Genomic DNA, 14,163 nt, shown 5'->3' on the forward strand with positions numbered 1-14,163 from the left:
ACCAAGAAATAATTTTAAACTGTTAAATTGTGACTGATTCCCTAAAGGGTTTTTAGAGTTTGTGTGTCTTAATGTTGACACTTTTTTGTGGTGATTGTAGGTATTTTAAAATCTTGTAAATCTGACAGTTCAGCCATAGTGCTTGTACCAAAGTACAGTATTGGATTGTCACAGCTTATCCTCTTTTTCATCTGGGTTGTGGAGGTTTGGGGTTTTTTTGTTGGGTGTGGATATTTTTTTTTATTGTGTTTCTTCTGCAACAGAGAGATTTCTAACTAATCCTCTGCAGTGGAAAGGAAGGTCTGAAACCCCTTTCCTTACTCTGTGGAATTCTTGTTAGGTATTTTCTTGTTTGTTTTGATCCTTTAATTAATTAAGGTGTTGGTCTGTGTCTTCTGAAGAAAGTAATGTCCTTGACAATACATTAACACCAAGAACTTAAAAGGAAGCTGAATATTCTGACTCGTCCTAGGTATGTTAATGCTGACTTAAAAATTCACTTTGTATGACCTGTGCAAGTTTGAAATAGAATTTGACTGATTTAACAGCTGCCTGAGCTAACAATGTCTGTCACATCTTTTTAGAAACTTTGTGGCTGTGTCCCCGTCCCTGCTTAGATGTTGGGCTTCCAAAATGCCGTTATTATTCTTGAAAAGTCCCTTAGACTGGAATATTGAGAATTTAATTTGTGTTGCTGTAACTTCAGTTGTCTGTACCTATTTGTGAAACTTAGTTGGCTTTTAGGAAAACAGTTTTCTTTTAAAGTTCAGTGAGAATAAGTACATTAAATAGTTGAATAAATAAGAAATCTTACTGATAGTCTTAGAACAGTTTTCTGCAGTTAGAAGACAACTTCTGTAGTGTGGTGTTCTACCTCACACCAGGCAACCTGCTTTGTTGGAAGAGGGTGGTTTCTGTTTAAGTGAATAAGAACTTCTTAAAAGAACACGACTTGCATTGGCAAACCTTCCTCCCTCTGTGGGCTACAGGCTATTTGCTGTGATAATGTGGATAAGGAATGTTTATGGTAAAGCTAATACAGAAATGGTTGTCTGTGTCTCTGTTCTGTTCTTATAGTGGAATTTCAGTGGGCAGCTCCAAATTGGATGGACCTCTGTTACAGATTTTATTTATGAACAATGTAATTTCTAAGTAAGTACTTCCCAAGAAAAAACAATCCTGACAGAAAATGGGATTTTTTTGTTTACTTGGATATGTTAGTGTTGCCCAGAGGATGTATGTATGTTTTATTCAATACCATAAGCTTGTTAAGCTTGAAGGGGAGAAAGGATAATGAACGATGTGACAGGAGGTCTGTTGCTTTCATTAGCGATATTTGCTTTTATGATGAAATGAAGTGTGACTTACAGAAATTGGAGGCAGTCTGAGTAGCAGTTTGAGTTTCCTGAGTGTTGTGGGTACATGCAGTGAACTAAAATTTCCCTGCCTCTGAGTTGATTTGTTTGCTGCAGTAATATAAAGGTGCCTCTAATAACAGATTGCATTCATGTTGGTGGGGGTTGGGAGGAGGGCCGGAGAGAAGGTGACTGCCCCTTCCCTAAGTTCTTAACAAACAGCAAATGGTAGGTGCTTAGAAAAGAGACATCTGGCACATGTTTCAATCTTGCTCATGTCTTTGTCTCTGTACACTTCTTCACTCTGTTACAGGCAGTATCATCAAGAAATTGAAGATTTTGTTTTTAATTTAGTTCAGAAACATGAAGAGCAGAAGAGAGGTGAACAAGAAAAATCGCACCTCAATGTTAAGCCACAGGTACTTTAAAACCCACATTGTTATTACGTGCTCCTTCCATCGCGTCTTTATAGCGGGAATACTGAAATACTACATTCCTAAATAGCAGAATTCTAGATGTCTTTTTTCCTGTTTAATTGCAAAACAAGTAACTGTCAAACAAATGCAGTATAACTATTTATTCCAAAAACAGAGGACCAAGACAAGAAAATTTCTACCCATGAAAATGCGTCTTTAAAATTGTTCCTAGTGAAATTTGTGTAAAAGCAAAGTAATAAATGGGTTTAAATAATCAAGAAAAGGCTGTAAGGTACAAACTTAACGTATCCTCCTCTGATTGCATTTGGCCCAACTTTGAGTATGTATAAGAGCACAGAAGAACAACAGAATCTGGAAATTTCCACTTTCTTCTCTTAGTTCAGAATTTTGAAATTTTCTTCAGATTCACCTTTTAGCACTCACTTTGAATAAAAGGGCAAAATGGCACATTTGTCCATCTTCTTAGCTTTTGATATAGGGATAAAGATGTTCTTATGCAGCATCTGTCTTATCAAATAAAACATTAGAAATTAGCTGTTTCATACTTCGGGCAATGGAAGCATTATGGCTAATGTAGACCTCTCCATCCTACTGTTCAGTGCTTCCAGAAAGAATAGATGGTGTATTCCATGTTCTGGGTGTTTTACATACTTCATTAATTTAGCAGCTTTTCTTTTTACTGTTTTAAATTAATTATCCGCATTTTTACTTTTCATGTCAGCCCTCCAGTGTTCTTTTGGAAGAGGACTCTAAAACAGCAAGCTCGAATTCTGTTAAAAAAATAAAAGAAGCTTTTAGTGTAAGTTTTTGACTGTATACTCTTCAATGGTAGGTCTGACTTCATTCTAAATATACAATATATCCTGCCATTAAAATAAGATCTTGTTAAATTTCATTTAGCAGTGTAAAAGCTGTTCAGTTCAGCATGTTTTGGCTACATCAGTGGAAAAAACCCTTACTTGTACAGGTGTGGGTGTGTATTGTTTGTAAATTCTCACAGAGTGGGGGAAAAAATCTGGAAGTATTTCAAGCAGTGTAAATTATAGAAATGCTACCAATCTGACCTAAATACTGACACATTTCTGACAATTTTCTGACTTTTTTTCTGCAGGTTGTAGGAAGTGTTCTGTATTTTTCCAATTTTTGTCTCGATAAACTGGGACAGCCTATATTAAATGAGAATCCACAGCTGACAGAAGGATGGGAAATACCTAAGTATCCTGTTTACTAAGACAAGGTGTTTTTTCTGTTTGTCAAATCCAAAGAATGCCAGTTGGTAAATTGAGCACAAATTCTGTTCAGTAGATTGTACATTTCTGTCAAAACCATATCAGTCGTTACAGATGAAAAGTTTTAATGAGTAATTAGTGGGTTTTTTTTTTAGACAAAACTTGTAAGTCTTTTGATATGATTAGCTCCCTGATTTTTAGAGGACTTATGTTTGGGAAGAGTGAGTGCCTTATTCCCATAAATACATCTTGTGACTTTAGGAATTTTGTGGGCCAGTGTGCAATCAGGTTTGGAATGACAGCTCATTCCAGATAGGATAAGTGTTCTCCCTCTATAAAATCTGCTATTTGGGAGGAAAAAAAGGGCTTGGCAAACTCAAATATGCTCTAAGGTGATTTTTCTTCCAAACATGGGAGCCACTGGGAAAGTCTTTTATCCAAATTTAATGGTGGAATGCTCTTAACTTACATCCCTTTTAAAGTTAGTTCTTCAGTGTGTGTTAAAGCTAGTATTTGAAAGGTGGGATTGAGGGAAATGTTGGAAAAAGTGTTCTTTGATATTGTAGTCCTCTGTGACAAAAAAAAAGGAGGTGGGGGTGTGCAAGAAATTTCTCAGATTTTCTCAAGTATCTCCTCTCCCCAGTTTTCCAGTGTTGCTTCTGCTCCAGAAAGTCAGTACAAGGACCAGTTTCACAGTTGATTTCTGCAGTATCTAGTTATCTAGCTCGTCATAAAGGTCATTTTCTAGTGTTAATGAATTACGTGTAGCTGAAGAAAAATTGCAGGTTTATAAGCTGGCCAGCCTGGGTTTTCTTGTGCCTGCCTTTGACTGCGTATGCACTGCACTCTAGTTTTACATCTGGAAAGCTGTCGCTCTTACAGTGCATTAAGTCACTCCTGTTCTCCAAATGATACTGTGCCCTCTCCCAGCCTCCAGATGAGGAAGTAGATGCCTAACGGGAATTTCTATAACATGAGAGTTAAGTGTGGCTAAATTTTCATGTCTGCCAGCCTAGCTTTGATACTGTTCTTTACATGTACTTCCTGCATCTTTCTTCAGAGCTCCCACAGATGACATTAAGCCTAAACCAGCACTTACATGGAGTTAAATGGTGTGTCAGGGACCGTGCTTCTAAATGACTGAAACACGGCACTCAGTTAACACGTCAGTTCGACCCGTATCTGGCATCGGCTTTTCTTGGTAAAAGCAAATGCCAGATTCTGGAAACTGCTGTGCTTCTGCACTTTACTGAACCTCTTAGTCTTCACCATGGCAGTTTGCTTGCAGCCCTCTTGTTTTCAGACAAATGGGCAGAGCACCTGCAATCCAAAACCAAACACAAGTAGTACGATATGACCTATCTCCACCTACTATGTTCATTCTATCCCAATAGGTTATTAATAAGATGGCTGTGAAGCATATGGGAATTACTAGTTTCAAAGCTCTGCTTTATAAAGAAGAGGATCGTAGTTTTTGCAAGTGCTGCTAAAGACCAAAATTGGTTATTGGATATAAATTGGGTCGGAGGAAACAACGTAAGCCTATTTTAGCAAATAGTTTATAGTAGGTACAGTTTTCTAGCTTATACTGTAGACTTCATATCAGGCACCCATCTGTAACTTTAATCCAAAGAGTCAGTATTCTGTTCAAAGCACTATTAGGTTTTCACTGGTATTTTAAACAAGATTGAAATTTTGCTTCATCCAGTAGCAGTTCCTTATTGAAATCTAAAGATATCAGCAAGTTTTCAGCCAGATTCTCTCCCTAGATGGACAAGAAATACAAGTAAAACCCAAAAGGTTTGTATTATTCTTAACTATAAAATTTTGAGCTGAAAAGTTCAGATGTACGCTGTGATTATTCCCTAGTATAGTAAACCCTTGAATGTGAGTTCATGAGTTGAAGTAAACCAGTGCTGAGCTTTGCAGTCAGTGGATCTCTTGTTTGACTTGCTTTAGGAAGGACCAAAAGTCAGTGTAAAAGGTTTCTGAAGCTTACGCTCAGTTCTGTTGCTTGCCTCTTCAGCGATTGCTTTGTCATCCTTGCACTGGTGTACCGTCATTCTTACTGTGTTGTAAAACAACTCCTGTCTGACTTATAGGCTTTTAAGACAGACTGATGTTAGAGCTGATTGTACAGCTTTTGTGGGAGGTAGGAAGTAGAGCAAACTGACCGATTGTGTGGTCTTCATAGCCTCTAAAGTCACTGATTTCAGATGCAATGAAGACCAGGCAAGCTTTTAGTGGGAATTCCAAAGATAGAGACACACCAAGTTAAACTCTGGTTTGATTAGAAATACTATCATCTGAATGGAAGGCGGATTGAAGGGTTGTGCTTGTGATATGGGATGGTGATAAAATACTTGGATCACCACAGAAGGTTGCTGTTTGAATACTGTGTGAAGATGAGGCAGATGATGTGCTTTCACTCTAGAGGCTTCAAGAGTTTGGAATGTGTGCGAGTTACCCTGGACATTCATCCTTGTGTTGCCCTTTTTGTCTCCACTTCTGGTTTCCAACCTAATTTGGTAAAGAAAGAATGTTCAGGAAAGAATACTTTCTATAAAATCCTGTAAGGGATTGGGTTTTTCCCTTCTATAATGTTGAAAGTGTTTGTTGTCACAGTATGAATTTACAAGGAAAACTAAATACGAAGGCAGCTGCAGTTCCATTCCAGGTGGTCACTGCACAGTTTCATAATGTGTGCCTTGTTCAGACTGTGGACCAGGACATTCCAAAGAAGTAGTCATGCTCACCTCTTCTTTCTACTGGTAACTGATTCTCAGTGTAGTAAAAAGGATCAGACCTCTGATGATACGAGCTTAAAAAGAGAACTAGAGATGTTAAATTACTACGGGCATGTTAAATTGAGGGGTTCCTTATCTGAACTCAAGAGTTAAAAGTATTGTTTTAACATCTTCACTTTCCTTCCTCTGGACACAGCTTAGACTTTAGTATGTAGGTATTGTTTGCATCTGTTGGCACTGTCTAAGCAAACCTTTACATATTTAATAAGAAGCAGAAATCCTCCAGTGAATACTCTGCTATCTGTGGTGTAATACAAGGAAAAGATTTTCCACCTTTAGGACAGTGAACGTCTGGATCAGGTTGCCTAGAGATGTTATGCAGTCTCTATCCTTAGAGTTTTTCAAGACCAACTGGATAAAGCCCTGAGCAACCTGGTCTGAACTCATGGCTGACCCAGCTTTGATTATGGGACTGGATTAGAGATCTCCTGAGATTCAGCCTGAATTATTCTATGACTATTCTATTCCCTCGCAAGGGAACAGATCTCTCTGATATGGGATATAAAAGCTCCATTTCTGCCTGGAAATATTATTTTTCCACTGTAATTTTAGTTCTCTCTTTCCACATGCTGTGCCTGTGTTTTTCTCATTTCTTGTGTTCTGCTTAGGGCTGTGAGATAAACAATACTCTGCCTCTCTATTTTGAAGATTGACCTTAAGCTGTCAGTGTAAGAGAAGCAGAAAACAGCATATGAGATCAGCAAGCAATGCTTACATTTTTTTATTTCTAAGTCTAAAACTAAAAATCTAACAAGATGTAAAATAATGAACTGCATTTAACATTGCAGAATTCTTTTTAGGCTTAATTTCTTGTGCATTTTTTAAGCAGGCCAAAACCGCATTGTTTCAATTGTGGTTCTGAAGACCATCAGATGAAAGACTGTCCGAAGGTAAAGTCTACATCAGCATTCAAAACTGCTGCTCTCCAATAAATGTTTTGGTGTACCTGTACCATTGGGGAAAAAAGGGAATTGGATGCATTGGGGCCAGGATGTACAAATGGTTAATCATCTCTGTTGGTTAGGTTGTACTTAAAAATTATAACATACTAAATCAATACGTAAATTATTTTTATAGCATAATGGTTTGAATGTCTCCTTTAATTTATGGAGGGACGGTTTTCAATTTAAACTCTTTCCTCCTGTTTGAGAGCTCTGCACCCAGTGCAAATATTCTTGGGTTTTTTGCTACATAGTTTTCATTACAACTGTAGTTGTGTCACGCAGTTGTGTGATAAATGACTAAGCATGCTGAGGGCAAGGAGTACCAGTTTTATGTGGGGTGAAGGAGTGCATAAATTGTAAATTGTCCAAATCTCAACTTCCCAATTGTATTATCTTTAAGCCACGAAATGCAGCTCGTATAAGTGAGAAGAGAAAGGAGTTTATGGAAGCTTGTGGTGACGCGAGCAATCAGAATTTTCAGCAGCGTTATCATGCAGAAGAAGTAGAAGAGAGGTTTGGAAAATTTAAACCAGGAGTAATTAGGTATCTCTTTTCCTTTCATTAGCTGTTGCAATGCTTTTCTGGAATCCCTTTTCTGCCTTTGGAGTGCCAGATGTTAAACTTTCCAGAGTTCTCTAAGTCCATCTGCTATTCTTAACTATGGGTCTATTATGTTCAAATTTGTTTGCTAAATAAGATTTTGTTTAATAAATTGCACAGGTATTTTTCAAATCAAAACTCATTGTTGGCTTAATAGTCCTACATTTCCCGTGGCGCTTACCCTGATGTAGGGAGAGACAAATTGCCACTCAACTTGCAAATATATGATGACCCTCGTAAGCTAAAAATGCATGCAGGATTCTGATAATTTTGAGCTTTGAGTGTCCCTTCCTCTCTTTTTCTCTCTATTCAACATCTTAAAAAATCCCAATATGGCTGTAGTAGTCTGCAAAGAAATCATTGGTAAATTTAGTGTTGCATTATGTCCACCCTTCCTGTCCTGAAGAGCTACAGTTAAGGCCACGAAGGAGAATTAACAAGTTGAGTAAGTTGTTCTCAGCGTAGAATTAATGCTCTTAAAATGTTTAAGCATATGTACACTTATATGGAGAAATGAAAGGGTTAAAAGTGATCTCTTAACATCATAGCTGGTTTTGGCCTAAAATTCTTGTATCTGGGATTGACAGGCATCATAGTTTGAGCTAAAAGTAAGTTATTTTACTTGATAGTTTAAAAGTCAACAAAATGGTCAAAACTTCTTTTTTGTCAAAACTCCATTATGGATTTTACTGGAGGACTTTGTGTTTTCTGTTTGTTTTCTTAGTGGGGAGCTTCAGGATGCACTTGGTGTCACAGAGAGGAGTCTTCCTCCATTTATATATCGCATGCGTCAGCTGGGTTATCCTCCAGGCTGGCTCAAGGAGGCTGAAATGGAGCACTCGGGACTTGCACTTTATGATGGAAGAGGTGAGGAAGGTGCAGTTTTCAGACTCTCTGTCAGTGTGATTCCACTCTTAATTGTCCCCTGATATGAGTTCCTGTGAAACTGTGAAAGAGTTGCAAATAGCCTATTGTTAAATTTTCCTCTCCCTTTTTTTAATCAATTTCTTTTCCTGTGTTTTATAAAAGAAACAATAATACTTTCTAAAGTTCAGTAACTTAAGCCTGCCAGCAAGCAAAGAATACATTTCTTGAAACCAAACTTATTAAGTAATTTACCAGCTTTTTACTAATAACCAAAATTTATGCTGCTCAGACAGGAGTTTTCTGGGGAAGCTTTATGCATGTAGCCAACAGATTTGGTCACTGTTACTGCCTTTCTGGATTACAAAGCTTTCTATCAATACTCAGATTCCAAAACCCAAGACCTGTTCTTAAATCCTGAGGATTTTTTTTTTCAGTAATGTCCTTAATTAGCATTGATAATTATATTTTTTTTTTTACTAGGTGATGATGGAACAGAAAATGAAGGATCACGTCAGTCAAAACGCGTCACTTACGATGTCTCCAAGTTGATAAACTATCCAGGCTTTAATATATCCACTCCAAGTGGGATCCCAGATGTAAGTGGCTGTCTGCTACCTTCCAAGCAACGTGCTGACTGACATTAATTGCCTTTAGCCACGTTTAATGTTTCCTATTCTACGTCTGACAGTTTTCTTTCAGTGGGTTCTTATTTTTAAAATAACACCTGGTTTGGGGCTGGGGGCTGTTGAGGTAATGAACATGACATCATCTATTTGAGGTCTGTCACAGCTCTTGTAGGCAGGGTCTGACAGTGCTTCTGTGGTGATTATTTCCATGATGAGACCAACTGGAGACTACAAGGATAGTTTGATTTTTTTTTTTTTTTTTAAAAAACATGAAACTACACACAAATGCCTGTTCCTTCCATACATCTACATTTTCTGAATGTTCTTGGAATATGAACATTACTCTGGGATATTATCGTAGATATATTTTCAGCTATAGAAAACCATGTCAGACTGGTGCACAGTTGCTGGGAAGCTTTTTAACACCTGGAACAAAACGGGTCATACCAGAAAGACCCACACAGTGGGTGCTCTCCTAAGCAGAGAGCGCACACGGCATCTCCTGTGGCTGCTAATGGTGAACTGGTATTTCTAAAAGCATTTTAACCTGCTGTTAGTCGTGAACTTCATCACTGATGTTAATGCCTGTGCCATTAAAAGCAGCACTTGCATGTTTTCTTTTGCAGCTTTACGTTTGCCTGTTTAGTGGCCTCCAAATGTGGGGGGTTTTTTTCATTCAGTATTCTTAACCAAGGTTCATTCCTCGAGGTGGTTTTTCAGTTTTCACTGAAAATTAACAGTTTTTTAAAGTAAGCCTTTTTTGTCTGAACAGTTTCTGAGGAGAAGTTTGTAGTTGTATTAGAAATGTTGAAGAGTAGTTGCTATGAAATGGTTAACAAGACATTTCACAAAGGTGGTGGGTTTTTTTAAATTATTATCCCTACTACCCGGTCATAGGGCATTGAATGAGTTATGTTCGCAGGTGAGAGTACTTTGGTTTGCCAGAAGCTCCTACAAAAGATCTATTTATTCTGATAAATTGTGGGTTTAGATGACAACTTGAATTCATCTTGGCTTGTTAATCTCTCCATGTTTCTCTGACGTGTAAATAGCTATCCATATGCAATGTTATTTCCCTTTTTTTTTCCCTCCCCCTGTAGGAATGGCAGATGTTTGGTTCTATCCCCATGCAGCCATCTCAACAGAAGGATGTTTTTGCGAACTACCTTTCTAATTTTCATGCGGTAAATATATCTCATTCTTATTAAAAAGTGTCTTGTATTTAGTGTAATCAGTGACGATCTCTTGTTTAGATCTTCTTTTTTGCACAAGGGGATAGACTTTCCTACTGGAAATACCAGGTGTGAAATGCTGGTGCTTTGCTTATCCCTTCTAACAAAAAGGAGCTTCATGTTCAGAACAAAATCCATTATTTCAGTTAATAGAAGCAGATCTCAGTTGTGCTGTATTTTATAAACAGTTATGGAAAAGGTTGCTATAGACTTGTACAGTCTAAAAAGTCTTGGTGCCAGACTTCTCAAAGAGGTGAAAATCTTGCTTGCCATAGTCAGGATTTACACTAATCATAGTGACTTGAGAAAACACATGGTGGCCCTGACTGTATCATTCTCAAGTCTTCTCTAGCCTAATGTTATCTACTGCAGAATACTTCCAGTTAAGGATGGAAGATGTGTGCTCTGCCCTCAGTCCCAAAGTGTAACACTATATCAATTAAACACTGAATTCTAAGCCTGCCAGGATGGGATGTACAATACTTGCATTGTGATGGTCTCATCAGATCTATGTGTCCAGGGCAAACTTGGTCACAGTCCTCTGCTAGGAATGCAGACAGTCTTGTCTTTTGCCACTTAAACCTTAACAAGATTACAGTTCTGTTCAGTTGCATTAAATCTCTCAAACTTCAATGTCTGGTTTACACACTGGATTGCTAAATGATTGCATGGTTATAAAATAGCTTTAAACAAGTTGTTGTAGCTGGAAATTTAATTTAGTACTAATTTCATACTAATTTATTTGGTTTTCCTGGGTGATTTTTCTTCAGCCAAGTCCAAAATCTAGCAATAAAAGGGCTGCATCTCAGTCAAGTTCTCATCATTCCAAACGACTAAAAGAAGACAATTTGGAGGTACAAGCAGCTGACATGGACCTAGATTCTGGTATAGTTATTCTGCAGGGGTTTTTTCCTAGTTTCAATTTTTGTTTTCAAAATAACTTGCTCTGAATTGAAATGTCAGCGTTCATAAAGAGAATGCTGTTGTAATGAAGAGAATGTTGGTATTTGTTACGGTTGTAAGTAATGTAACTTTTGTTTGATCTCAGTATGTTTGTTCTCAATATGTTTAGGAGTATTTTATCTTTTTTTTTTTTTCCCCTTGAATGGCTAGCAGAGGTAAAATGCCCCAAAACATAGTTTCAGTGCATATTAAAACCTTCAAAAAGCTTCTCAGCTGAAAACCAAGGATGAGAAGACATAAGTCTTGCAGTTAATCAGAGCATTAGCACTTCGAATCTTGTCCCAGTCAGGCTTCAGATTCTAATCAGATGTCTTTCAATCTGTTTCTAGATGTGGAAGCATCACAAAGATCTCAAACTCCTAACAGTTTTGAGTTTCAGCCTCCACTGCCACCTGAACGTCCGGCGATGTCAAATCCTCCTTTACCACGAGGAACACCTCCACTAAATCTTACACCACCTCAACCTTCAGCACCCACCCGCCCTCCTCTTCCTAGGACTATTCCACCACTGAATCCTTCCGGTGATGTTCCTCAGCCAAAAATAGTGGACTCAGTCATGGATGAGGATACTCTGACCTTAGAAGAGCTCGAGGAACAGCAGCGATTAATCTGGGCAGCACTAGAGCAGGCAGAAAGCACAAACAGTGACTCTGATATTCCTGTTGGTACACCTTTAACTGGGAATTCAGTTACATCATCACCGTCTAGGAACGAAGTAGGTCTTGTTGCAGAAGTCACATCATCTGAGAAGGGGATTACAGTGGAAACTAGGTTTTCTGACATCAGTGAACAGAAACCAGAAAATGAACATTCTGTAACTAGTCCTAATCCAGTCGATAGTTTACTTAATTTAACAGAAAATCCTGCTAATACAGATTCTGGGGGCCTGCTGGATAACACCATGCCTGCTCCCAACTGTGAGGCTGATGATGAAGAAAATACAGGGGGTAGTGAAACGGTCACAAGCATTGAATCATCTGCAAAAAACTCCAGTCTTGTTCCTGATATGAGCAAGTTTGCTGCAGGCATAACGCCGTTTGAGTTTGAAAATATGGCAGAATCAACAGGTGTTTATCTACGAATAAGAAGTGTGTTAAAAAATTCCCCAAGAAACCAGCAAAAGAAAAAGACTTCAACTTAACTGGTCTTCCTTTGTTTCATTATGTCCAAGTTCCTGCTTCCTTCTCTCTCCTTCTCCAGTTTTACAGACTCGCATAACCTTCCTTATCCTTTTTTGGGAAGGAAAATTTTGACAAATAACAGCTCTGCCCCGTTCTTCCTCGGAACTGAAGTCACTGCAGGGCTTCCGTATTGACCAGGACCCCCAACGCGGCCAGAAAATAGAGAAGAATTTTCCCAAATTACATCCTTCCACTAAAGAATAAGACGACTGTTGATTTGTTAAGAGCTATTTGCATACCAATACATGAAACTCCAAAAATAGAGGAGTTTGTGGTTTGCTGTTCATTTCTTTGGTGAAGATTTATATTGTCCTTGAGTTTCAGGTGGATTGGTGATTTTTTTAATCTGTTCTTTGTACGATAGTCTATACTTTATACATTTTGCTAATTATCCTGTAGATAAGTTTAATATATTCAGAATGTTTTTAAAAGAAGGTCTAACATTGAAATTCCCCTCATCAAAATCCTGGCAATTGGATAAAAATAATCAGGGATTACCAGCATTATCATCACAATTTCAAATATTTTTATAAATTATTTATGTGGGTTAGTTTTAATTACCACTGTCTCTTTTGTAACGTCATTCTTTCATGTTAACTTGCTGTACATACATGTTCGTTGTTGTGTACAGAGGTTTAATAAATGACCTTTTATATAAAAAGGTGGGGTTTTTTTTCAATTGGAGTCCTGAACCATCAAACTGCTGATTTTTGAAAATCAGCTGCTGAAGTTAATTAGAAAAACAAGCTGATTAAAATGAGGATGGATATTTTAGGAAGGGTCACAACTGTTGGGTTCAGGTTTTTGTAATCAAGAAGCTGTTAAAATTACTGTAGCTACTTAAATAGAACCTTGCCATAGCATTCAGTTTTCATAATCTGAAGAATTGCCCACTTTGAAAGCTTAAAAGTGTTATAATTCTGCTGATTAATTATTCTAACACGTTTTTTTCCCCTTCTCTTGTCTTCATAGGGAGCTGTAGGTGAAATGACTGTGCTTATTTGCATTGCCAGCAGAGGGAGTACTAGATTGACTTAACAGTATTCACTGGAGCTGGTTTGTCCTTACATAAATGCAGGAAAAAGTCGTCTTAGCCAAGTAAGATGTACAGTAAACCCAAGTATTTTCAGGTGTCTTAAGAAAAGGCTTGTGAAAGGGGGGTGTTCGCAGGTGGTTTTGACAAGATAACTTTAGAGACTGAACTTACTCTTTAAAATTCTCAGCTTTGCAGATAGTGCTTATTTCCCAAGGGCCCTTCCGTGACATGAGCACACTCTGCGTTTGAATGCCTACGAGAACCCCAGGCTCTTTGTAGTGAAACTTTTTATATTTATTTCCTTATTTTTGGCGCTGAACTTTACAGGAAGAGAAAACCAAAGTGTTTTTGCATATGAACTGCCTGTTTTCCAAGAGGCTGAAAAAAACCCTTTTTGCAGCATACACCAGCTCAGGGTATCTGGTTGCGTTTGGAAGGCGGTGGCCAAGGTAACTTCGTGGTACGTGCTAAAATGAAAGGCTCTCCCCATTTTTATACGAGAAACAGCATTGTTGTCTGTAATCAGAATGGATAAGACATTGCTTCCAGCTTCCACATGCTTTCCAAAGAAATCTCTGTTGGGAAGCATATAGAGATTGCACTTTCTCCGCGCTTCCCCCCTCCCATGGAGTTAAAAGCTAATAACGAGACTTACGCAAGCCTTTACGTGCTGTGTGCTGCAGCATTCACGTGTGGGTGACAGCGTGACGCAGGGCATGAGGTAATGATTTCGGGTGTACACACCTTTTGGGTGTGTTGAGGTGCTCATGTTCTAAACATGCAGTTCTCTCTCCACATCTTAGAAGATCGGTTTTTTTAGTAGCTCTTATAAATTGCTGCTTCTTAGTAGGACCTGCATCCTAAACTTTACTGGAGTACTGGTGAA

At 38.1% G+C, this 14,163-nt stretch overlaps 1 protein-coding gene across 1 annotated transcript; it reads left to right on the forward strand.

The window, feature by feature from the left end:
• The first annotated feature begins 437 nt into the window (after positions 1–437).
• ZCCHC8 (zinc finger, CCHC domain containing 8) lies at positions 438–12,902 on the forward strand. The gene is made up of 13 exons (XM_010158663.1): positions 438–472; positions 1,078–1,152; positions 1,669–1,774; positions 2,514–2,591; positions 2,904–3,007; positions 4,756–4,821; positions 6,658–6,718; positions 7,173–7,315; positions 8,097–8,239; positions 8,720–8,835; positions 9,966–10,049; positions 10,868–10,982; positions 11,390–12,902. Exons 2-13 carry the CDS (start codon positions 1,133–1,135, stop codon positions 12,199–12,201), a joined length of 1,848 nt encoding a protein of 615 aa, XP_010156965.1. The 5' UTR covers positions 438–472; positions 1,078–1,132; the 3' UTR covers positions 12,202–12,902.
• Positions 12,903–14,163: the final 1,261 nt, after the last annotated feature.

This window comes from Eurypyga helias, unplaced genomic scaffold (genome assembly GCF_000690775.1).
Source record: "Eurypyga helias isolate BGI_N326 unplaced genomic scaffold, ASM69077v1 Scaffold50669, whole genome shotgun sequence".
Classification (NCBI taxonomy): Eukaryota; Metazoa; Chordata; class Aves; order Eurypygiformes; family Eurypygidae; genus Eurypyga; species Eurypyga helias.

Excerpts from the sequence above, each read along its gene's own strand:
- ZCCHC8 (XM_010158663.1), top strand. The coding sequence starts at position 1,133 with ATGAACAATGTAATTTCTAA. Across the intron at positions 1,153-1,668 it reads ATGAACAATGTAATTTCTAA|GCAGTATCATCAAGAAATTG; the intron begins GTAAGTACTTCC and ends ACTCTGTTACAG. Across the intron at positions 8,836-9,965 it reads CTCCAAGTGGGATCCCAGAT|GAATGGCAGATGTTTGGTTC; the intron begins GTAAGTGGCTGT and ends CTCCCCCTGTAG.